Source organism: Triticum aestivum, chromosome 3A, assembly GCF_018294505.1.
Source record: "Triticum aestivum cultivar Chinese Spring chromosome 3A, IWGSC CS RefSeq v2.1, whole genome shotgun sequence".
Taxonomy (NCBI): Eukaryota; Viridiplantae; Streptophyta; class Magnoliopsida; order Poales; family Poaceae; genus Triticum; species Triticum aestivum.
In genome coordinates this window covers 126,776,903-126,802,045 of record NC_057800.1, presented here as the reverse complement: position 1 = coordinate 126,802,045, position 25,143 = coordinate 126,776,903, and the positions used below count along the sequence as shown (strand labels likewise).

The 25,143-nt window shown below is 45.3% G+C and overlaps 1 protein-coding gene across 1 annotated transcript; it reads left to right on the top strand.

The window, feature by feature from the left end:
• Positions 1–336: 336 nt before the first annotated feature.
• LOC123060640 (gibberellin 2-beta-dioxygenase 3) lies at positions 337–3,006 on the top strand. The gene is made up of 3 exons (XM_044483434.1): positions 337–874; positions 1,679–2,018; positions 2,546–3,006. Exons 1-3 carry the CDS (start codon positions 426–428, stop codon positions 2,783–2,785), a joined length of 1,029 nt encoding a protein of 342 aa, XP_044339369.1. The 5' UTR covers positions 337–425; the 3' UTR covers positions 2,786–3,006.
• The last annotated feature ends 22,137 nt before the right edge of the window (positions 3,007–25,143 follow it).

Sequence of the window (25,143 nt, the reverse complement as noted above, 5' to 3'; positions counted from 1 at the left end):
GTCGTCCACATGGAGGTAACTTGCAAGCAATGCTGGCAATGAGCCTTTGATTGTCAAAAGATGACCGTGGCTGAAAATGACCTTCATCTTTTGCCCATCGTTCTGAAGGCTCTGACCGAGCTAAGTTTTCTGGAAGTGTAACATGATGGAGTTTCAAGATTTTTTGTGTCATCCATGCCATTGGTGCTCGGTCCAACGGCCCAGATCAATCGAATGCAGCGTCACTGGTGCACGGCACGGTGCAGCGCGCGGAATATTCAGGCTGTACTTGCACCAACCCAGCTTGCTGTGCGCCTATATATAGAGGGCAAAGAGCACGGCTCGTATCACTGGACTCGGAGAGCTCTCGCGCCTACTCGATCGGACCTTCTTGCCCTGCTTTCTCCTCTGTTTCCTCGAGACCAAGGAAGAAGAAGAAGCCGGCCATGGTGGTCCTTGCCAAGGGCGAGCTGGAGCAGATAGCGCTGCCGGCGGCGCAGCCGCCGCTGGCCCACGTGCGGGCGGTCGACCTGTCCGCCGCGCCGGGGCCCGGGCGCGCGGCCGCGGCGCGCGCGCTGGTGACCGCGTGCGAGGAGCAGGGCTTCTGCAAGGTGACCGGCCACGGGGTGCCGCCGGAGCTCGTGCGCGCCGTGGAGGCGGCCGCGGCGGAGTTCTTCGCGCTGCCGCAGGCCGACAAGGAGGCCGCCGCGGGGCGGCCGCTCGGGTACGGCAGCAAGCGCATCGGCGTCTCCGGCGACCTCGGGTGGATCGAGTACCTCATGCTGGGCGTCACCCCCGCCGGCGCGCTGCCCGCCGCCTCCTTCGCGTCCTGGACATTGCCGTGCGCTGCCGACGCCGTCGCGGCGTCGCTGTCCGAGCCCCCCTGCCCCTTACGGTGAGTTCGTCCGTTCGCCGCCCATGCACGCTGGTCGTTTACATTCGCGCTCCGCGTTTGCACCGGCAGGCGGCACCGCCTCCCGCCGCTGACGAACACATGCACATGCACATGCACATGCACATGCACATGCCACGCCACGTTTCTTTCCCGCCCTATCATGATCTGCTCAGCTCAAAATGCGTGCTCGAACCGTCCAATCACTGTCAGTTGTTGGAGAGCATTACCTGAACTCCTAAAGCGTACCAAAGGTGAATCTTAGCTAGCAACACTAGTCAATTTAGCGTCAATGACCTTAACACGAAGCTGTAGGATTTTTTTTTGGTGGAATAGTTTTGTAGTTCCTGAAATTCCTGAAAAGCAAAATTTTGAAAATACAAGGAGGATTTCCGTGGATAAGATTGGCCTTTCGTGGCCGCGTGGAGCTTCACTATTTATCGCGGCCGACGTACGGAGGCGGCGAATCTTTACCGTTTGACTCACGTGCGGCGGCGACGTAACGGTCGGCCCGTTCCTTTCGATCACTCTCTACTTGCCGTGCTGCCCCGTTCGCACGTGTCGGCGTCGCCGCGCACCCGTGTCGACGCGCCGCCCGTCCGTCCAGCTACGCACGCACGCACGCACGCTGCCTTTCCGCCGCTCCGGTTCCGGTGACGTGCTGCCGTTTACACTCCACACTGCCGCTGCCGCTGCCGCTGCCGCGCCCCATCCCTATCCGCATCTCTTTTGACATCATCCATTAATCGGAGTCGCAGAAAAATGGTATATGGAGTGACATTTTGATGGTCCATTTTTTGTTGTCAGGGATCTTCTGGAGGAGTACGCGGCGGCGGTGCGGCGGATGGCGTGCGGCGTGCTGGAGCTGATGGCGGAGGGGCTGGGGGTCGCGCCGGCGGACGCGCTGTCGCGGCTGGTGTCGGACGCGGAGAGCGACAGCATGCTCCGGGTGAACCACTACCCGCCGCGGCCGGAGCTGCAGGGCCGCCTCCTGACGGGGTTCGGCGAGCACACGGACCCGCAGATCATCTCCTTGCTCCGCTCCAACGGCACCTCCGGGCTGGAGATCTGCGCGCGCGACGGCTCCTGGGCCGCCGTCCCGCCCGACCCCGACGCCTTCTTCGTCAACGTCGCCGACGCCCTGCAGGTACGCACACGCCCCGCTCTGCTCTGCTACCTACACTACACGGCAGGAGTACTTTTTTCATAGGGACGGACGTACGTGGTACGGTGCATGCAATGCGACGCTGCTACTGTTGCACGTCACTTTTACTGTGTGCGTGTCAAAGTCGATCGGATCTCCGGGCGGGCAAATCAGATCGAGTCAATGATGACCAGTGCCCGGTCTCGGGCCTTCTCCCGAGTGTCCACATCAAATAAGCGCAGCGGCAGCAGTGCAGCACGAGGCTACATATATAGTGCTGCGGTACTGTATATACGTGCATGCGTACAGTTACACCCAGCGCGCGATCGTGCACAGGGCCCGCCCCCTTGTGCCGTGCACGTGAAAACACTGGCACGACGCATGCTAATAATGCATGCATGCATGCATGCATGCATGAGTTAATGAGAGCAAGTTTTCCCTCGCTGTGCTCCTGCTGAATTTATTTGAGACTAGTTTCAGTTTCAGGTGCAACGCATCGTATTAATTGGGTCGGTCCTGGGGACGTGCAGGTGTTGACGAACGGGAGGTTCAGGAGCGTGAGGCACAGGGTGGTGGTGAGCAGCGAGAGGCCGAGGGTGTCCATGATCTTCTTCGGCGGCCCGCCGATGGGCGAGAGGCTGGCGCCGCTGCGACAGCTGCTAGGGGACGGCGGCCGGAGCCGGTACCGGGACTTCACCTGGAAGGAGTACAAGAGCAGCACCCACAAGGGCAGGCTCGCGGCCGACCGCCTCTGCAGCTTCGAGAACTAGCTAGCGATCGACCAGCTGTCTGACAGACTAGCTTCCGTGCGTTACGTATATATACTGCAGGCTATATACTTATGTGTTTTTTCTTTCTTTTGAGAAGAGCCTTATACTGCAGGCTATATACTTGTGTGTGTGTGTGATGCATGCATGGCCATGGTCCTAGTTAACTACTCCCTCCGTTGTTAAATATTTGTTTTTTTAGAGATTTCAAATGAACTACCACATACAGATGTAGCTCAGATGTTGTTTTAGAGATTTCAACAAGTGTCTACATACGCAGCTTAAGGAAAAGCTATTAGAAAAGCCGGTGTGTCTAGCTCTTATCTAGATGAGAAGTAACAATATTTCCGATAATTCATCCTGGAGCCCGGGCTCAGCTGCTCCCGGTCAGAAAAAAAATTCAAAACAAATACTAGAAAAATTCAAAAAATCTAATTTTTTTGTGTGGTAGATAATTTGATGCGTGAGGCCTGCTTCAAATTTCAATTCATTTGGATATCTGAGTAGGTCTCGGCAAAAAAGACAAATCGGGTCAAAACAGCTCATGAACAGTAAACTTTTTTACAGACCCTGATTTTGTCTTTTTTGCACAGACTTGCTCAAATGTCCAAACGAGTTGAATTTTTCAACGAACCTCACGCATCTAATTATCTATCACACACAAAAAATTTGGAATTTTTTAAATTTTTTTTGTATTTGTTTTGATTTTTTCCGCGAGCAAGGGTGCAGCTGAGCCCGGGTGCAGATTCGCCGCACTCCAATATTTCATTTAACTCCTACACCGCTGGATTTTACGTGGAGATTCATGAATTTCTTTCTTTCGTTTGTTAATCAAATAATGTAGGAGTTAGATGAGACTTTGCTAATCCTCATCTAGATGAGAGTTAGCAAATCCGTAGAAAAGTAGATGCAGAAAAGAACAGAAGTTGGAGCACTTAATCGGAGCAACTAGACGAAACTGGTGCTCTAACTCCGTGAGCGCAAGCATCGGTTATGAAAAGTTTATCAGGCCACCAAAAATAAACGATGTCAGCACTATTACTATATATGCAAAAGTTATCAAAAAAAATTAAAAATCACATTACTTATAAACGGCACATCAAAATTGTAATATGTTTTCATTGTTGTGTTCCTCGTTATGAGACCTTTAAAACTAAATCTCACATGAACATGTTTCGAGAATACTTCTGAAAATGAACTTACGGTGACGAAAAACGAATTCATGATATAAATTTGCTTTTCCCTCACAATCCAATAACTTGACCAATTTTACGACCGGAGTTCTCAAATCAAGTTCTTTCAAGTAGAAAATCGCTAACACATTGGTAAAGGCATTTTTATACATTTTTAGCTAGAGTTGATACATCTAAAAAATAGTTTGTAACACAAACTTGCATTTGTCACACTCCTTCCGTTCTGAAATATAAGTATTTTTAGAGATTTCAAATATGGACTTCATACAGAGCAAAATGAGTGAATCTATACTTTAAATTACATATGTAGACATCCGCATGTAGTCCATATTAAAATCTCTAGATAGACTTATATTTAGGAATAGAGGGAGTACTAATTCGCTTTTGAGAAACTACTATATGCAATAAAAATTGCACGGTGGCTATTTAATGATATGGAAGGAACTATATTCAAGGAACTTCCTTTTTACCGCCTAACATGTGTTAGGCTTATCGGTTTGTGATGGAAAGTATGTTTGTACCATAAACTTGTTTGTTATAACACAAAAGTTCTTTTTTCCTAAATTTAGTCCATGCCCCCCCCCCCCCCCCGCGCTATTGTGAAGGTGAATTTTAGTGCCCATTTTACACAGCTGCAACCAACTATATACTAAAAACCTTGTTTTTAATGAAAACAATTCTTAAGTTACCATGTGAGGTCCATTTTCGAAGATCTTGTCACAAGGAACATAACGGTGGATGCTCAATTAGAAAGTTTTGAAATTTCGTAGTATCTTCCATGTGACTGATGCCATCTACTCTCTCAGTTCCCAAATATAAGTCTTTCTAGAGATTCCAACAAGTGACTACATACGGAGCAAAATGAGTGAATCTACACTCTAAAATATGTTTACATACATCTGTATGTTATAGCCCATTTGAAATGTCTAAAAAAACTTATATTTAGGAACGGAGGGAGTATTTTTTTATATAGTATTATACTGATTTTGCTCCTCATCCTCCGTGAGAAGATGTGATGTCGGTGCGTGTGTCGAAAAAGTGAAAGTGCACACAAGTTCTTTAGCATTTGAGTTTTTGTTTTTGTTTTGCGGGATCAATCCTGAAACTTGACATGTCGTTAACAAACACTAGTACGTGCACCACAAGCACCATGCTAGATTAGTAGATTGATCACATCTTGCGTTGTGTGTGTGTCCAACGAACAAACATATAATTCCCAACAAAAGAGGACCAATAAATCGAATAGGAATGTCATACGTGATCCACTAAAAATAGATAAACACACTATATTCTCACAAAAATAAATTGGGTATATGATATTAGTAAAATAATGAATTAGTAAATCTTTCAAGGGCGGTTTCAAAGTTGTACGTCACAGCAAAAAAAAGTTCTGCAAAAAATATTAGACATAAGACAAGGAAATTGGGACAATTTGACATTGAACATGGCCCCAGGACAAAAACATCAGTGAGACAAGTGTCCCCTCGAAAAGAACCCACGCGGACAGTGCATGCTTCGCCCAAAGGTTGTTCCAGCGACGTTGAGATAGGAGAAAGGGGTAAGAGAGGTACCTGAAGGGGTCGGTCAGGGGGAGCGACTAGAGAGGTGGATAGGGCTTGTTATGTTTGGTTTAGATTCAATAGACAAATTTGTTGTCCTTGTTTAGACGGTTCCAGATTTATTTTCGGGCCGATGTCAACATTTTCAGTCAAAAAAAATGTAGGTCAAATTATGGGCAACCAAATGGTTAGACGAATACTCACTTCGTCCGGAATTACTTGCCGCGGAAATGGATGTATCTAATAGTTTTAGATACATCCAGTTCCACGACAAGTAATTCCAAACGGAGGGAATATTTGATAGGGTAAACTTTGGCTTAAACCAACCATATCCATGGTATTCTTACAAATGCTGTTGAATGTAGTACTACTGTTGGGGAACGCAGTATTTCAAAAATTTGCTTACGATCACGCAAGATTTATCTAGGAGAAGCATAGCAACGGGCGGAAAGAGTGAGTCCATGTACCCTCGTAGACCGAAAGCGGAAGCGTTAAGTAACGCGGTTGATGTAGTCGAACGTCTTCGCGATCCAACCGATCAAGTACCGAACGCACGACACCTCCGCGATCTGCACACGTTCAGCTCGGTGACGTCCGTCGTACTCTTGATCCAGCTGAGGCCGAGGGTGAGTTTCGTCAGCACTACGGCGTGTTGACGGTAATGATGAAGTTACCGACGCAGGGCTTCGCCTAAGCACTACGACAATATGACCGATGTGTAAAACTGTGAAGGGGGGCACCGCACATGGCTAAAGATCAACTTGTGTGTCTATGGGGTGCCCCCTCCCCCGTATATAAAGGAGGGGAGGAGAAGGAGGGCCGGCCTCAAGGGGCGAGCCCAAAGGGGGGATTCCTACTCCTAGTAGGAGTAGGTTTCCCCCTGTCCTAGTCCAAGTAGGAGAAGAAGGAAGGAGAGGGAGAGGGAGAAGGAAAGAGGGGGGCGCCGCCCCCTCCTAGTCCAATTCGGACCAGCCCATGGGGGGTGCGCTGCCTCCCCTTGTGGCCCTTCTCTCCTTTCCACTAAAGCCTAATAAGGCCCAATACTTTCCCCGGTGAATTCCGGTAACTCCCCAATTCTCCGAAAATATCCGAATCACTCGGAACTTTTCCGATGTCCGAATATAGCCTTCCAATATATGAATCTTTATCTCTCGACCATTTCGAGACTCCTCGTCATGTCCGTGATCTCATCCGGGACTCCGAACAAATTTCGGTCATCAAATCACATAACTCATAATACAAATCGTCATCAAACGTTAAGCGTGCGGACCCTACGGGTTCGAGAACTATGTAGACATGACCGAGACACATCTCCGGTCAATAACCAATAGCGGAACCTGGATGCCCATATTGGTTCCTACATATTCTACAAAGATCTTTATCGGTCAAACTGCATAACAACATACGTTGTTCCCTTTGTCATCGTTATGTTACTTGCCCAAGATTCGATCGTCGGTATCATCATACCTAGTTCAATCTCGTCACCGGCAAGTCTCTTTACTAGTTCTGTAATGCATCATCCCGTGACTAACTTATTAGTCACATTGCTTGCAAGGCTCATAGTGATGTGCATTACCGAGAGGGCCCAGAGATACCTCTCCGACAATCGGAGTGACAAATCCTAATCTCGATCTATGCCAACTCAACAAACACCATCGGAGATACCTGTAGAGCATCTTTATAATCACCCAGTTATGTTGTGACGTTTGATAGCACACTAAGTGTTCCTTTGATATTCGGGAGTTGCATAATCTCATAGTCATAGGAACAGGTATAAGTCATGAAGAAAGAATAGCAATAAACTAAAGGATCATAGTGCTAAGCTAACAGATGGGTATTGTCCATCACATCATTCTCTAATGATGTGATCCCGTTCATCAAATGACAACACATGTCTATGGTTAGTAAACTTAACCATCTTCGATTAACGAGCTAGTCAAGTAGAGGCTTACTAGGGACACTCTGTTTTGTCTATGTATTCACACATGTACTAAGTTTTCGGTTAATACAATCCTAGCATGAATAATAAACATTTATCATGATATAAGGAAATATAAATAACAACTTTATTATTGGCTCTAGGGCATATTTTCTTCAGTCTCCCACTTGCACTAGAATCAATAATCCAGTTCACATCGTCATGTGATTTAACACCAATAGTTCACATCACCATGTGACTAATACCCAAAGGGTTTTGCTAGAGTCAATAATCTAGTTCACATCGCTATGTGATTAACACGCAGAGAGTACTAAGGTGTGATCATGTTTTGCTTGTGAGAGAAGCTTAGTCAATGGATCTGTCATATTCAGATCCGTATGTATTTTGCAAATTTCTGTGTCTACAATACTCTGCACGGAGCTACTATAGCTAATTGCTCCCACTTTCAATATGTATCCATATTGAGACTCAGAGTCATCCAGATCGGTGTCAAAACTTGCATCGACGTAACTCTTTATGACGAACTTTTTGTCACCTCCATAACCGAGAAACATATCCTTATTCCACTAAGGATAATTTTGACCGATGTCCAGTGATCCACTCCTGGATCACTATTGCATCCTCTTGCCAAACTCTTGGTGAGGTACACAATAGGTCTGGTACACAACATATCATACTTTACAAAACCTATGGCTGAGGCATAGGGAATGACTTTTCATTCTCTTTCTATTTTCTGCCGTGGTCGGGTTTTGAGTCTTTAGTCAACTTCATGCTACCTCTTGAGCACTTGCGTTGGTTTTCCCTTGAAGAGGAAAGGGTGGTGCAGCAAAGTAGCGTAAGTATTTCCCTCAGTTTTTGAGAACCAAAGTATCAATCCAGTAGGAGGCCACGCACGAGTCCCTTGTACCTACACAAACAAATAAATCCTCGCAACCAATGCGATAAGGGGTTGTCAATCCCTACACGGTCACTTACGAGAGTGAGATCTGGTAGATATGATAAGATAATATTTTTGGTATTTTTATGATAAAGATGCAAAGTAAAATAAAAGGCAATAAAAATAACTAAGTATTGGAAGATTAATATGATGGAAGATAGACCCGGGGCCATAGGTTTTACTAGTGGCTTCTCTCGAGAGCATATCTATTCATGGCGGGTAAACAAATTACTGTTGAGCAATTGACAGAATTGAGCATAATTATGAGAATATCTAGGTATGATCATGTATATAGGAATCACGTCCGAGACAAGTAGACCGACTCCTGCCTGCATCTACGACTATTACTCCACACATCGACCGCTATCCAGCATGCATCTAGAGTATTAAGTTCAAGAGAACAAAGTAACGCTTTAAGCAAGATGACATGATGTAGAGGGATAAACTTATGCAATATGAAATAAACCCCATCTTGTTATCCTCGATGGCAACAATACAATACGTGCCTTGCTGCCCCTACTGTCACCGGGAAAGGACACCGCAAGATTGAACCCAAAGCTAAGCACTTCTCCCATTGCAAGAAAGATCAATCTAGTAGGCCAAACCAAACTGATAATTCGAAGAGACTTGCAAAGATAACCAATCATACATAAAAGAATTCAGAGAAGATTCAAATATTGTTCATAGATAAACTTGATCATAAACCCACAATTCATCGGTCTCAACAAACACACCACAAAAGAAGATTACATCGAATAGATCTCCACAAGAGAGGGGGAGAACTTTGTATTGAGATCCAAAAAGAGAGAAGAAGCCATCTAGCTAATAACTATGGACCCGTAGGTCTGAGGTAAACTACTCACACTTCATCAGAAGAGCTATGGTTTTGATGTAGAACCCCTCCGTGATCGATGCCCCCTCCGGCGGAGCCCGGAACAGGGCCCAAGATGGGATCTCTATTGGGGAACGTAGTAATTTCAAAAAATTTCCTACGCACACGCAAGATCATGGTGATGCATAGCAATGAGAGGGGAGAGTGTTGTCTACGTACCCTCGTAGACCGAAACGGAAGCGTTAACACAACGTAGAGGAAGTAGTCGTATGTCTTCCCGATCCGACCGATCCAAGCACCGTTACTCCGGCACCTCCGAGTTCTTAGCACACGTACAGCTCGATGACGCTCCCCGGGCTCTGATCCAGCAAAGCTTCGGGGATGAGTTCCGTCAGCACGACGGCGTGGTGACGATGATGATGTTCTACTGACGCAGGGCTTCGCCTAAGCACTACAACGATATGATCGAGGTGGAATATGGTGGCAGGGGGCACCGCACACGGCTAAGGAACGATCACGAGGATCAACTTGTGTGTCCTAGGGTGCCCCTCCGCCTCCGTATATAAAGGATCCAAGGGGGGGGGGTGCGGCCGGCCCTAGAGGAGGCGCGCAGGAGGAGTCCTACTCCTACCGGGAGTAGGACTCCCCTCCCGTTCCTTGTCCAAATAGGAGAGAGGGAAGGAGAGAAGGAAAGGGGGGGCGCCGCCCCTCCCTCCTTGTCCAATTTGGACTAAGGGGAGAGGGGGCGCGCGGCCTGCCCTGGCAGCCCCTTCCTCTTCTCCACTTTAGGCCCATGAGGCCCATTAACCTCCCGGGGGGTTCCGGTAACCCCCCGGTGCTCCGGTTTTATCCGAAACTTCCCCGGAACGCTTCCGATGTCTGAATATAGTCGTCCAATATATCAATCTTTATGTCTCGACCATTTCGAGACTCCTCGTCATGTCCGTGATCACATCCGGGACTCCGAACAAACTTCGGTACATCAAAAATGCATAAACTCATAATAACTGTCATCGTAACTTTAAGCGTGCGGACCCTACGGTTCGAGAACAATGTAGACATGACCGAGACACGTCTCCGGTCAATAACCAATAGCGGGACCTGGATGCCCATATTGGCTCCTACATATTCTATGAAGATCTTTATCGGTCAGACCGCATAACAACATACGTTGTTCCCTTTGTCATCGGTATGTTACTTGCCCGAGATTCGATCGTCGGTATCCAATACCTAGTTTAATCTCGTTACCGGCAAGTCTCTTTACTCGTTCCGTAATACATCATCTCACAACTAACATATTAGTTGTAATGCTTGCAAGGCTTATGTGATGTGCATTACCGAGAGGGCCCAGAGATACCTCTCCGACAATCGGAGTGACAAATCCTAATCTCGAAATACGCCAACCCAACATGTACCTTTGGAGACACCTGTAGAGCTCCTTTATAATCACCCAGTTACGTTGTGACGTTTGGTAGCACACAAAGTGTTCCTCCGGCAAACGGGAGTTGCATAATCTCATAGTCATAGGAACATGTATAAGTCATGAAGAAAGCAATAGCAACATACTAAACGATCGGGTGCTAAGCTAATGGAATAGGTCATGTCAATCAGATCATTCAACTAATGATGTAATCTCGTTAATCAAATAACAACTCTTTGTTCATGGTTAGGAAACATAACCATCTTTGATTAATGAGCTAGTCAAGTAGAGGCATACTGGTGACACTCTGTTTGTCTATGTATTCACACATGTATCATGTTTCCGGTTAATACAATTCTAGCATGAATAATAAACATTTATCATGATATAAGGAAATAAATAATAACTTTATTATTTCCTCTAGGGCATATTTCCTTCAGTCTCCCACTTGCACTAGAGTCAATAATCTAGATTACACAGTAATGATTCTAACACCCATGGAGCCTTGGTACTGATCATGTTTTGCTCGTGGAAGAGGCTTAGTCAACGGGTCTGCAACATTCAGATCCGTATGTATCTTGCAAATCTCTATGTCTCCCACCTGGACTAGATCCCGGATGGAATTGAAGTGTCTCTTGATGTGCTTGGTTCTCTTGTGAAATCTGGATTCCTTTGCCAAGGCAATTGCACCAGTATTGTCACAAAAGATTTTCATTGGACCCGATGCACTAGGTATGACACCTAGATCGGATATGAACTCCTTCATCCAGACTCCTTCATTTGCTGCTTCTGAAGCAGCTATGTACTCCGCTTCACATGTAGATCCCGCTACGACACTTTGTTTAGAACTGCACCAACTGACAGCTCCACCGTTTAATGTAAACACGTATCCGGTTTGCGATTTAGAATCGTCCGGATCAGCGTCAAAGCTTGCATCAACGTAACCGTTTACGATGAGCTCTTTGTCACCTCCATACACGAGAAACATATCCTTAGTCCTTTTCAGGTACTTCAGGATGTTCTTGACCGCTGTCCAGTGATCCACTCCTGGATTACTTTGGTACCTCCCTGCTAAACTTATGGCAAGGCACACATCAGGTCTGGTACACAACATTGCATACATGATAGAGGCTATGGCTGAAGCATAGGGAACATCTTTCAGTTTCTCTCTATCTTCTGCAGTGGTCGGGCATTGAGTCTGACTCAACTTCACACCTTGTAACACAGGCAAGAACCCTTTCTTTGCTTGATCCATTTTGAACTTTTTCAAAATCTTGTCAAGGTATGTGCTTTGTGAAAGTCCAATTAAGCGTCTTGATCTATCTCTATAGATCTTTATGCCTAATATGTAAGCAGCTTCACCGAGGTCTTTCATTGAAAAACTCTTATTCAAGTATCCCTTTATGCTATCCAGAAATTCTCTATCATTTCCAATCAGTAATATGTCATCCACATATAATATCAGAAATGCTACAGAGCTCCCACTCACTTTCTTGTAAATACAGGCTTCTCCAAAAGTCTGTATAAACCCAAATGCTTTGATCACACTATCAAAGCGTTTATTCCAACTCCGAGAGGCTTGCACCAGTCCATAAATGGATCGCTGGAGCTTGCACACTTTGTTAGCTCCCTTTGGATCGACAAAACCTTCTGGTTGCATCATATACAACTCTTCTTCCAGAAATCCATTCAGGAATGCAGTTTTGACATCCATCTGCCAAATTTCATAATCATAAAATGCGGCAATTGCTAACATGATTCGGACAGACTTAAGCATCGCTACGGGTGAGAAGGTCTCATCGTAGTCAATCCCTTGAACTTGCCGAAAACCTTTTGCGACAAGTCGAGCTTTGTAGACAGCAATATTACCGTCAGTGTCAGTCTTCTTCTTGAAGATCCATTTATTCTCAATTGCTTGCCGATCATCGGGCAAGTCAACCAAAGTCCATACTTTGTTCTCATACATGGATCCCATCTCAGATTTCATGGCTTCAAGCCATTTTGCGGAATCTGGGCTCACCATCGCTTCTTCATACTTCGTAGGTTCATCATGATCTAGTAACATGACTTCCAGAACAGGATTACCGTACCACTCTGGCGCGGATCTCACTCTGGTTGATCTACGAGGTTCAATAGTATCTTGTTCTGAAGTTTCATGATCATCATCATTAGCTTCCTCACCAACTGGTGTAGGTGTCACTGAAACAGTTTTATGTGATGCACTACTTTCCAATAAGGGAGCAGGTACAGTTACCTCGTCAAGTTCTACTTTCCTCCCACTCACTTCTTTCGAGAGAAACTCCTTATCCAGAAAGTTTCCAAATTTAGCAACAAAAGTCTTGTTAGAATATGCCCTAGAGGCAATAATAAATTGATTATTATTATATTTCCTTTTTCATGATAATCGTTTATTATCCATGCTAGAATTGTATTGATAGGAAACTCAGATACATGTGTGGATACATAGACAACACCATGTCCCTAGTAAGCCTCTAGTTGACTAGCTCGTTAATCAATAGATGGTTACGGTTTCCTGACCATGGACATTGGATGTCGTTGATAACGGGATCACATCATTAGGAGAATGATGTGATGGACAAGACCCAATCCTAAGCCTAGCACAAGATCATGTAGTTCGTATGCTAAAGCTTTTCTAATGTCAAGTATCATTTCCTTAGACCATGAGATTGTGCAACTCCCGGATACCGTAGGAGTGCTTTGGGTGTGCCAAACGTCACAAGTAACTGGGTGGCTATAAAGGTACACTACGGGTATCTCTGAAAGTGTCTGTTGGGTTGGCACGAATCGAGATTGGGATTTTGTCACTCCGTGTAAACGGAGAGGTATCTCTGGGCCCACTCGGTAGGACATCATCATAATGTGCACAATGTGACCAAGGGGTTGATCACGGGATGATGTGTTACGGAACGAGTAAAGAGACTTGCCGGTAACGAGATTGAACAAGGTATCGGTATACCGACGATCGAATCTCGGGCAAGTACCATACCGCTAGACAAAGGGAATTGTATACGGGATTGATTGAGTCCTTGACATCGTGGTTCATCCGATGAGATCATCGTGGAACATGTGGGAGCCAACATGGGTATCCAGATCCCGCTGTTGGTTATTGACCGGAGAACATCTCGGTCATGTCTACATGTCTCCCGAACCCGTAGGGTCTACACACTTAAGGTTCGATGACGCTAGGGTTATAAAGGAAGCTTGTATGTGGTTACCGAATGTTGTTCGGAGTCCCGGATGAGATCCCGGACGTCACGAGGAGTTCCGGAATGGTCCGGAGGTAAAGATTTATATATAGGAAGTCCTGTTTCGGCCATCGGGACAAGTTTCGGGGTCATCGGTATTGTACCGGGACCACCGGAAGGGTCCCGGGGGCCCACCGGGTGGGGCCACCTGCCCCGGGGGGCCACATGGGCTGTAGGGGGTGCGCCTTGGCCTACATGGGCCAAGGGCACCAGCCCCTAGAGGCCCATGCGCCAAGATATAGGAAAAAGGGGAGAGTCCTAAAGGGGGAAGGCACCTCCGAGGTGCCTTGGGGAGGATGGACTCCTCCCCCCCTCTTAGCCGCACCCCTTCCTTGGAGGAAGGGGCAAGGCTGCGCCTCCCCCCTCTCCCCTGCCCCTATATATAGTGGAGGGGAGGGAGGGCATCCATACCTGAGCCCTTGGCGCCTCCCTCCCTCCCGTGACACCTCCTCCTCTCCCGTAGGTGCTTGGCGAAGCCCTGCAGGATTGCCACGCTCCTCCATCACCACCACGCCGTTGTGCTGCTGCTGGATGGAGTCTTCCTCAACCTCTCCCTCTCTCCTTGCTGGATCAAGGCGTGGGAGACATCGTCGAGCTGTACGTGTGTTGAACGCGGAGGTGCCGTCCGTTCGGCACTAGGATCATCGGTGATCTGAATCACGACGAGTACGACTCCATCAACCCCGTTCACTTGAACGCTTCCGCTTAGCGATCTACAAGGGTATGTAGATGCACTCTCCTTCCCCTCGTTGCTAGTCTCTCCATAGATAGATCTTGGTGACACGTAGGAAAATTTTGAATTTCTGCTACGTTCCCCAACAGTGGCATCATGAGCTAGGTCTATTGCGTAGATTCTTTGCACGAGTAGAACACAAAGTAGTTGTGGGCGTCGATATTGTTCAATATGCTTGCCGTTACTAGTCTTATCTTGATTCGGCGGCATCGTGGGATGAAGCGGCCCGGACCAACCTTACACGTACGCTTACGTGAGACCGGTTCCACCGACAAACATGCACTAGTTGCATAAGGTGGCTGGCGGGTGTCTGTCTCTCCCACTTTAGTCGGATCGGATTCGATGAAAAGGGTCCTTATGAAGGGTAAATAGCAATTGGCATATCACGTTGTGGTTCATGCGTAGGTAAGAAACGTTCTTGCTAGAAACCCATAGCAGCCACGTAAAACATGCAAACAACAATTAGAGGACGTCTAACTTGTTTTTGCAGGGTATGCTATGTGATGTGATATGGCCAAAAAGGATGTGATGAATGATATGTGATGTATGAGATTGATCATGTTCTTGTAATAGGAATCACGACTTGCATGTCGATGAGTATGACAACCGGCAGGAGCCATAGGAGTTGTCTTTATTTATTTGTGACCTGCGTGTCAACTTAAACGTCATGTAATTACTTTACTTTATTGCTAACCGTTAGCCATAGTAGTAGAAGTAATAGTTGGCGAGGCAACTTCATGAAGACACGATGATGGAGATCATGATGATGGAGATCATGGTGTCATGCCGGTGACGATGATGATCATGGAGCCCCGAAGATGGAGATCAAAAGGAGCAAAGTGATGATGGCCATATCATGTCACTATTTGATTGCATGTGATGTTTATCATGTTTATACATCTTATTTGCTTAGAACGACGGTAGTAAATAAGATGATCCCTTACAACAATTTCAAGAAGTGTTCTCCCCTAACTGTGCACCGTTGCGACAGTTCGTGTTTCGAAGCACCACGTGATGATCGGGTGTTAGATTCTAACGTTCACATACAACGGGTGTAAGACAGATTTACACACGCGAAACACTTAGGGTTAACTTGACGAGCCTAGCATGTACAGACATGGCCTCGGAACACGGAGACCGAAAGGTCGAACATGAGTCGTATAGAAGATACGATCAACATGAAGATGTTCACCGATGATGACTAGTCCGTCTCACGTGATGATCGGACACGGCCTAGTTTGACTCGGATCATGTAATCACTTAGATGACTAGAGGGATGTCTATCTGAGTGGGAGTTCATAAGATGAACTTAATTATCCTGAACATAGTCAAAAGGTTTTTGCAAATTATGTCGTAGCTCACGCTATAGTTCTACTGTTTAGATATGTTCCTAGAGAAAAATTAGTTGAAAGTTGATAGTAGCAATTATGCGGACTAGGTCCGTAAACTGAGGATTGTCCTCATTGCTTCATAGAAGGCTTATGTCCTTAATGCACCGCTCAGTGTGCTGAACCTCGAACGTTGTCTGTGGTTGTTGCGAACATCTGACATACACGTTTTGATAACTACGTGATAGTTCAGTTAAACGGTTTAGAGTTGAGGCACCAAAGACGTTTTTGAAACATCGCGAAACATATGAGATGTTTTGAGGGCTGAAATTGGGATTTCAGGCTCGTGCCCATGTCAAGAGGTATAAGACCTCCGATGACTTTCTTAACCTGCAAACTAAGGAGAAAAGCTCAATTGTTGAGCTTGTGCTCAGATTGTCTGAGTACAACAATCATTTGAATCGAGTGGGAGTTGATCTTCCAGATAAGACAGTGATGGTTCTCCAAAGTCATTGCCACCAAGCTGTTAGAGCTTCGTGATGAACTATAACATATCAGGGATAGATATGATGATCCTTGAGGTATTCGCGATGTTTGACACCGCGAAAGTAGAAATCAAGAAGGAGCATCAATTGTTGATGGTTGGTGAAACCACTAGTTTCAAGAAGGGCAAGGGCAAGAAGGGATACTTCATGAAACGGCAAATCAGCTGCTGCTCTAGTGAAGAAACCCAAGGTAAAACCCAAACCCGAGACTAAGTGCTTCTGTAATAAGGGGAACAACCACTAGAGCAGAATTACCCTAGATACTTGGTAGATAAGAAGGCTGGCAAGGTCGATAGAAGTATATTGGATATACATTGTGTTAATGTGTACTTTGCTAGTACTCCTAGTAGCACCAGGGTATTAGATACCGGTTCGGTTGCTAAGTGTTAGTAACTCGAAACAAAAGGCTACGGAATAAACGGAGACTAGCTAAAGGTGAGCTGACGATATGTGTTGGAAGTTTTTCCAAGCTTGATATGATCAAGCATCGCACGCTCCCTCTACCAAAGAGATTGGTGTTAAACCTAAATAATTGTTATTTGGTGTTTGCGTTGAGCATAGACATGATTGGATTACGTCTATCGCAATACGGTTATTCATTTAAGGAGAATAATGGTTACTCTGTTTATTTGAATAATACCTTCAATGGTCTTACACCTAAAATGAATGGTTTATTAAATCTCGATCGTAGTGATACACATGTTCATGCCAAAAGATAGTAATGATAGTACCACCTACTTGTGGCACTGCCACGTAAGTCATATCGGTATAAAACGCATGAAGAAGCTCCATATTGATGGATCTTTGGGCTCACTCGTTTTTGAAAAGTTTGAGACATGCGAACCATGTCTATTGGTGTATATGCATGAAGAAACTCCATGCAAATGGACCGTTTTGACTCACTTGATTTTGAATCACTTGGGACATGCAAATCATACCACATGGGCAAGATGACTGAAAAGCCTCGTTTTCAGTAAGATGGAACAAGATAGCAACTTGTTGGAAGTAACACATTTTGATGTGTGCAGTCCAATGAGTGCTGAGGCATGCAGTGAATATCGTTATGTTCTTACTTCACAGATGATTCGAGTAGATGTTGAGTATATTTACTTGATGAATCACGAGTCTGAATTATTGAAAGGTTCAAGTAATTTCAGTGTGAAGTTGAAAGATCGTCGTGACAAGAGGATAAAAGATCTATGATATGATCATAGAGATGAATATCTGAATCACGAGTTTGGCACAGAATTAAGACATTGTGGAAATTGTTTCACAACTGATACAGCCTGGAACACCATAGTGTGATGGTGTGTCCAAACGTCATAGTTGCACCCTATTGGATATGGTGCATACCATGATGTCTCTTATCGAGTTACCACTATCGTTCATGGGTTAGGCATTAGAGACAACCACATTCACTTTAAATAGGGCACCACATAATTTCGTTGAGACGACACCGTATGAACTATGGTTTGGAGAAACCTAAGTTGCCGTTTCTTGAAAGTTTGGGGCTGCGACGCTTATGTGAAAAGGTTTCAGGTTGATAAGCTCGAACCCAAAGCAGATAAAATGCATCTTCATAGGACACCCAAAAACAGTTGAGTATACCTCCTAATTCAGATCCGAAAGCAATAGGGATTGTTTCTTGAATCGGGTCCTTTTTCGAGGAAAGGTTTCTCTCGAAAAGTTGAGTGGGAGGATGGTGGAGACTTGATGAGGTTATTGAACCGTCACTTCAACAAGTGTGTAGCAGGGCACAGGAAGTTGTTCCTGTGGCACGTACACCAACTGAAGTGGAAGCTTATGATAGTGATCATGAAACTTCGGATCGAGTCACTACCAAACCTCGTGGGATGACAAGGATGCGTACTACTTCAGAGTGGTACGTAATCCTGTCTTGGAAGTCATGTTGCTAGACAACAATGAACCTACGAGCTATGGAGAAGCGATGGTGGGCCCGGATTCCGATAAATGGCTCAAGGCCATAAAACCCGAGAGAGGATCCATGTATGAAAACAAAGTGTAGACTTTGGAAGAACTACTTGATGGTCGTAAGGCTGTTAGGTACATATGGATTTTGAAAGGAAGACAGACAATGATGGTAAGTGTCACCATTGAGAAAGCTCGACTTGTCGTTAAGATGTTTTTCGACAAGTTCAAGGAGTTGACTACGATGAGACTTTCTCACTCGTAGCGATGCTAAGAGTCTGTTGGAATTATATTAGCAATTACTGCATTATTTATGAAATCTTGCAGATAGGATGTCAAAACATTGTTTCCTCGACGATTTTTGAGGAAAGGTTGTATGTGATACAACCGGAAGGTTTTGTCTATCCTGAAATATGCTAATAAGTATGCAAAGCTCCAGCAATCCTTCTGAGGACTGGAGTGAGCATCTCGGAGTTGGAATGTATGCTTTGATGATGATCAAAGATTTTGGGTGTATACAAAGTTTATGAGAAACTTGTATTTCCAAAGAAGTGAGTGGGAGCACTATAGAATTTCTGATGAGTATATGTTGTTGACATATTAATGATCAGAAATGACGTAGAATTTCTGGAAAGCATATAGGGTTATTTGGAAAGTGTTTTCAATGGAAAACCTGGATTAAGCTACTTGAACATTGAGCATCAAGATCTATAAGGATAGATCAAAACGCTTAATAGTACTTTCAAATGAGCACATGCCTTGACGTGATCTTGAAGGTGTTCAAGATGGATCAGTCAAAGAAGGAGTTCTTGCCTGAGTTGTAAGGTATGAAGTTAAGACTTAAAGCTCGACCATGGCAGAATAGAGAGAAAGGAACGAAGGTCGTCCCCTATGCTTAAGACATAGGCTCTACAGTATGCTATGCTGTGTACCGCACCTGAAGTGTGCTTTACCATGAGTCAGTCAAGGGGTACAAGAGTGATCCAAGAATGGATCACAGGACAGCGGTCAAAGTTATCCTTAGTAACTAGTGGACTAAGGAATTTTCTCAATTATGGAGGTGGTAAAAGAGTTCGTCGTAAAGGGTTACGTCGATGCAAGCTTAACACCTATCCGGATAGCTCTGAGTAGAGATACCGGATACGTATAATGGAGCAACAATTTAGAATAGCTCCAAGTAGAACAGTTATTTGGAATAGCTCCAAATAGAACGTGGTAGCTGCATCTAGGAGATGACATAGAGATTTGTAAAGCACACACGGATCTGAAAGGTTCAGACCCGTTGACTATAACCTCTCTCACAAGCATAACATGATCAAACCCAGAACTCATCGAGTGTTAATCACATGGTAAATGTGAACTAGATTATTGACTCTAGTAAACTCTTTGGGTGTTAGTCACATGGGGATGTGACCTTGAGTGTTAATCACATATCGATGTGAACTAGATTATTGACTCTAGTGCAAGTGGGAGACTGTTGGAAATATGCCCTAGAGGCAATAATAAATTGATTATTATTATATTTCCTTGTTCATGATAATCGTTTATTATCCATGCTAGAATTGTATTGATAGGAAACTCAGATACATGTGTGGATACATAGACAACACCATGTCCCTAGTAAGCCTCTAGTTGACTAGCTCGTTAATCAATAGATGGTTACGGTTTCCTGACCATGGACATTGGATGTCGTTGATAACGGGATCACATCATTAGGAGAATGATGTGATGGACAAGACCCAATCCTAAGCCTAGCACAAGATCATGTAGTTCGTATGCTAAAGCTTTTCTAATGTCAAGTATCATTTCCTTAGACCATGAGATTGTGCAACTCCCGGATACCGTAGGAGTGCTTTGGGTGTGCCAAACGTCACAACGTAACTGGGTGGCTATAAAGGTACACTACGGGTATCTCTGAAAGTGTCTGTTGGGTTGGCACGAATCGAGATTGGGATTTTGTCACTCCGTGTAAACGGAGAGGTATCTCTGGGCCCACTCGGTAGGACATCATCATAATGTGCACAATGTGATCAAGGGGTTGATCACGGGATGATGTGTTACGGAACGAGTAAAGAGACTTGCCGGTAACGAGATTGAACAAGGTATCGGTATACCGACGATCGAATCTCGGGCAAGTACCATACCGCTAGACAAAGGGAATTGTATACGGGATTGATTGAGTCCTTGACATCGTGGTTCATCCGATGAGATCATCGTGGAACATGTGGGAGCCAACATGGGTATCCAGATCCCGCTGTTGGTTATTGACCGGAGAACGTCTCGGTCATGTCTACATGTCTCCCGAACCCGTAGGGTCTACACACTTAAGGTTCGATGACGCTAGGGTTATAAAGGAAGCTTGTATGTGGTTACTGAATGTTGTTCGGAGTCCTGGATGAGATCCCGGACGTCACGAGGAGTTCCGGAATGGTCCGGAGGTAAAGATTTATATATAGGAAGTCCTGTTTCGGCCATCGGGACAAGTTTCGGGGTCATCGGTATTGTACCGGGACCACCGGAAGGGTCCCGGGGGCCCACCGGGTGGGGCCACCTGCCCCGGGGGCCACATGGGCTGTAGGGGGTGCGCCTTGGCCTACATGGGCCAAGGGCACCAGCCCCTAGAGGCCCATGCGCCAAGATATAGGAAAAAGGGGAGAGTCCTAAAGGGGGAAGGCACCTCCGAGGTGCCTTGGGGAGGATGGACTCCTCCCCCCCTCTTAGCCGCACCCCTTCCTTGGAGGAAGGGGCAAGGCTGCGCCTCCCCCCTCTCCCCTGCCCCTATATATAGTGGAGGGGAGGGAGGGCATCCATACCTGAGCCCTTGGCGCCTCCCTCCCTCCCGTGACACCTCCTCCTCTCCCGTAGGTGCTTGGCGAAGCCCTGCAGGATTGCCACGCTCCTCCATCACCACCACGCCGTTGTGCTGCTGCTGGATGGAGTCTTCCTCAACCTCTCCCTCTCTCCTTGCTGGATCAAGGCGTGGGAGACATCGTCGATCTGTACGTGTGTTGAACGCGGAGGTGCCGTCCGTTCGGCACTAGGATCATCGGTGATCTGAATCACGACGAGTACCACTCCATCAACCCCGTTCACTTGAACGCTTCCGCTTAGCGATCTACAAGGGTATGTAGATGCACTCTCCTTCCCCTCGTTGCTAGTCTCTCCATAGATAGATCTTGGTGACACGTAGGAAAATTTTGAATTTCTGCTACGTTCCCCAACAAGTCTTGCCTTCGGATCTGTGATAGAAGGTGTATCCAATAGTTTCCTTTGGATATCCTATGAAGACACATTTCTCCGATTTGGGTTCGAGCTTATCAGGTTGAATCTTTTTCACATAAGCATCGCAGCCCCAAACTTTCAGAAACGACAACTTTGGTTTCTTGCCAAACCAGAGTTCATAAGGCGTCGTCTCAACGGACTTTGATGGTGCCCTATTTAACGTGAATGCGGCCGTCTCTAGAGCGTATCCCCAAAACGATAGCGGTAAATCAGTAAGAGACATCATAGATCGCACCATATCTAGTAAAGTACGATTACGATGTTCGGACACACCATTACGCTGTGGTGTTCCGGGTGGCGTGAGTTGCGAAACTATTCCGCATTGCTTCAAATGTACACCAAACTCGTAACTCAAATATTCTCCTCCACGATCAGATCGTAGAAACTTTATTTTCTTGTTACGATGATTTTCAACTTCACTCTAAAATTCTTTGAACTTTTCAAATGTTTCAAACTTATGTTTCATTAAGTAGATATACCCATATCTGCTTAAGTCATCTGTGAAGGTGAGAAAATAACGATATCCGCCACGAGCCTCAATATTCATCGGACCACATACATCTGTATGTATGATTTCCAACAAATCTGTTGCTCTCTCCATAGTACCGGAGAACGGTGTTTTAGTCATCTTGCCCATGAGACACGGTTCGCAAGTACCAAGTGATTCATAATCAAGTGGTTCCAAAAGTCCATCAGTATGGAGTTTCTTCATGCGCTTTACACCGATATGACCTAAACGGCAGTGCCACAAATAAGTTGCACCTTCATTATCAACTCTGCATCTTTTGGCTTCAACATTATGAATATGTGTATCACTACTATCGAGATTCAATAAGAATAGACCACTCTTCAAGGGTGCATGACCATAAAAGATATTACTCATATAAATAGAACAACCATTATTCTCTGATTCAAATGAATAACCGTCTCGCATTAAACAAGATCCAGATATAATGTTCATGCTCAATGCTGGCACCAAATAACAATTATTTAGGTCTAATACTAATCCCGAAGGTAGATGTAGAGGTAGCGAGCTGACCGCGATCACATCGACTTTGGAACCGTTTCCCACGCGCAACGTCACCTCGTCCTTAGCCAATCTTCGCTTAATCCTTAGTCCCTGTTTCGAGTTGCAAATATTAGCAACAGAACCAGTATCAAATACCCAGGTGCTACTGCAAGCACTAGTAAGGTACACATCAATAACATGTATATCACATATACCTTTGTTCACCTTGCCATCCTTCTTATCCGCCAAATACTTGGGGGAGTTCCGCTTCCAGTGACCAGTCTGCTTGCAGTAGAAGCACTCAATTTCAGGCTTAGGTCCAGACTTGGGTTTCTTCTCTTGAGCAGCAACTTGCTTGCTGTTCTTCTTGAAGTTCCCCTTCTTCTTTCCTTTGCCCTTTTTCTTGAAACTAGTGGTCTTGTTGACCATCAACACTTGATGCTCCTTTTTGATTTCTACCTCCGTAGCTTTCAGCATTGCGAAGAGCTCGGGAATAGTCTTATTCATCCCTTGCATATTATAGTTCATCATGAAGCTCTTGTAGCTTGGTGGCAGCGATTGGAGAATTCTGTCAATGACGCAATCATCTGGAAGATTAACTCCCAATTGAATTAAGTGATTATTATACCCAGACATTTTGAGTATATGCTCACTGACAGAACTGTTCTCCTCCATCTTGCAGCTATAGAACTTATTGGAGACTTCATATCTCTCAATTCGGGCATTTGCTTGAAATATTAACTTCAACTCCTGGAACATCTCATATGCTCCATGACGTTCAAAACGTCGTTGAAGTCCCGATTCTAAGCCGTAAAGCATGGCACACTGAACTATCGAGTAGTCATCAGCTTTTCTCTGCCAGACGTTCATAACATCTGGTGTTGCTCCAGCAGCAGGCCTGGCACCCAGCGGTGTTTCCAGGACGTAATTCTTCTGTGCAGCAATGAGGATAATCCTCAAGTTACGGACCCAGTCCGTGTAATTGCTACCATCATCTTTCAACTTTGCTTTCTCAAGGAACGCATTAAAATTCAACGGAACAACAGCATGAGCCATCTATCTACAGTCAACATAAACAAGCAAGATACTATCAGGAACTAAGTTCATGATAAATTTAAGTTCAATTAATCATATTACTTAAGAACTCCCACTTAGATAGACATCCCTCTAATCTTCTAAGTGATCACGTGATCCAAATCAACTAAACCATGTCCGATCATCACGTGAGATGGAGTAGTTTCATTGGTGAACATCACTATGTTGATCATATCTACTATATGCTTCACGCTCGACCTTTCGGTCTCCGTGTTCTGAGGCCATATCTGTATATGCTTGGCTCGTCAAGTATAACCTGAGTATTCCACGTGTGCAACTGTTTTGCACCCGTTGTATTTGAACATAGAGCCTATCACACCCGATCATCACGTGGTGTCTCAGCACGAAGAACTTTCGCAACGGTGCATACTCAGGGAGAACACTTCTTGATAATTTAGTGAGAGATCATCTTATAATGCTACCGTCAATCAAAGCAAGATAAGATGCATAAAAGATAAACATCACATGCAATCAATATAAGTGATATGATATGGCCATCATCATCTTGTGCTTGTGATCTCCATCTTCGAAGCACCGTTGTGATCACCATCGTCACCGGCGCGACACCTTGATCTCCATCGTAGCATCGTTGTCGCCTCACCAATCTTATGCTTCCACGACTATCGCTATCGCTTAGTGATAAAGTAAAGCATTACATCGTGATTGCATTGCATACAATAAAGCAACAACCATATGGCTCCTGCCAGTTGCCGATAACTCGGTTACAAAACATGATCATCTCATACAATAAAATTTAGCATCATGTCTTGACCATATCACATCACAACATGCCCTGCAAAAACAAGTTAGACGTCCTCTACTTTGTTGTTGCAAGTTTTACGTGGCTGCTACGGGCTTAAGCAAGAACCAATCTTACCTACGCATCAAAACCACGACGATAGTTTGTCAAGTTGGTGTTGTTTTAACCTTCGCAAGGACCGGGCGTAGCCACACTCGGTTCAACTAAAGTTAGAGAAACTGTCGCCCGCAAGCCACCTATGTGCAAAGCACGTCGGGAGAACCGGTCTCGCGTAAGCGTACGCGTAATGTCGGTCCGGGTCGCTCGTCCAACAATACCGCTGAACCAAAGTATGACATGCTGGTAAGCAGTATGACTTATATCGTCCACAACTCAATTGTGTTCTACTCGTGCATATAACATCAACATATAAAACCTAGGCTCGGATGCCACTGTTGGGGAACGTAGTAATTTCAAAAAAATTCCTACGCACACGCAAGATCATGGTGATGCATAGCAACGAGAGGGGAGAGTGTTGTCTACGTACCCTCGTAG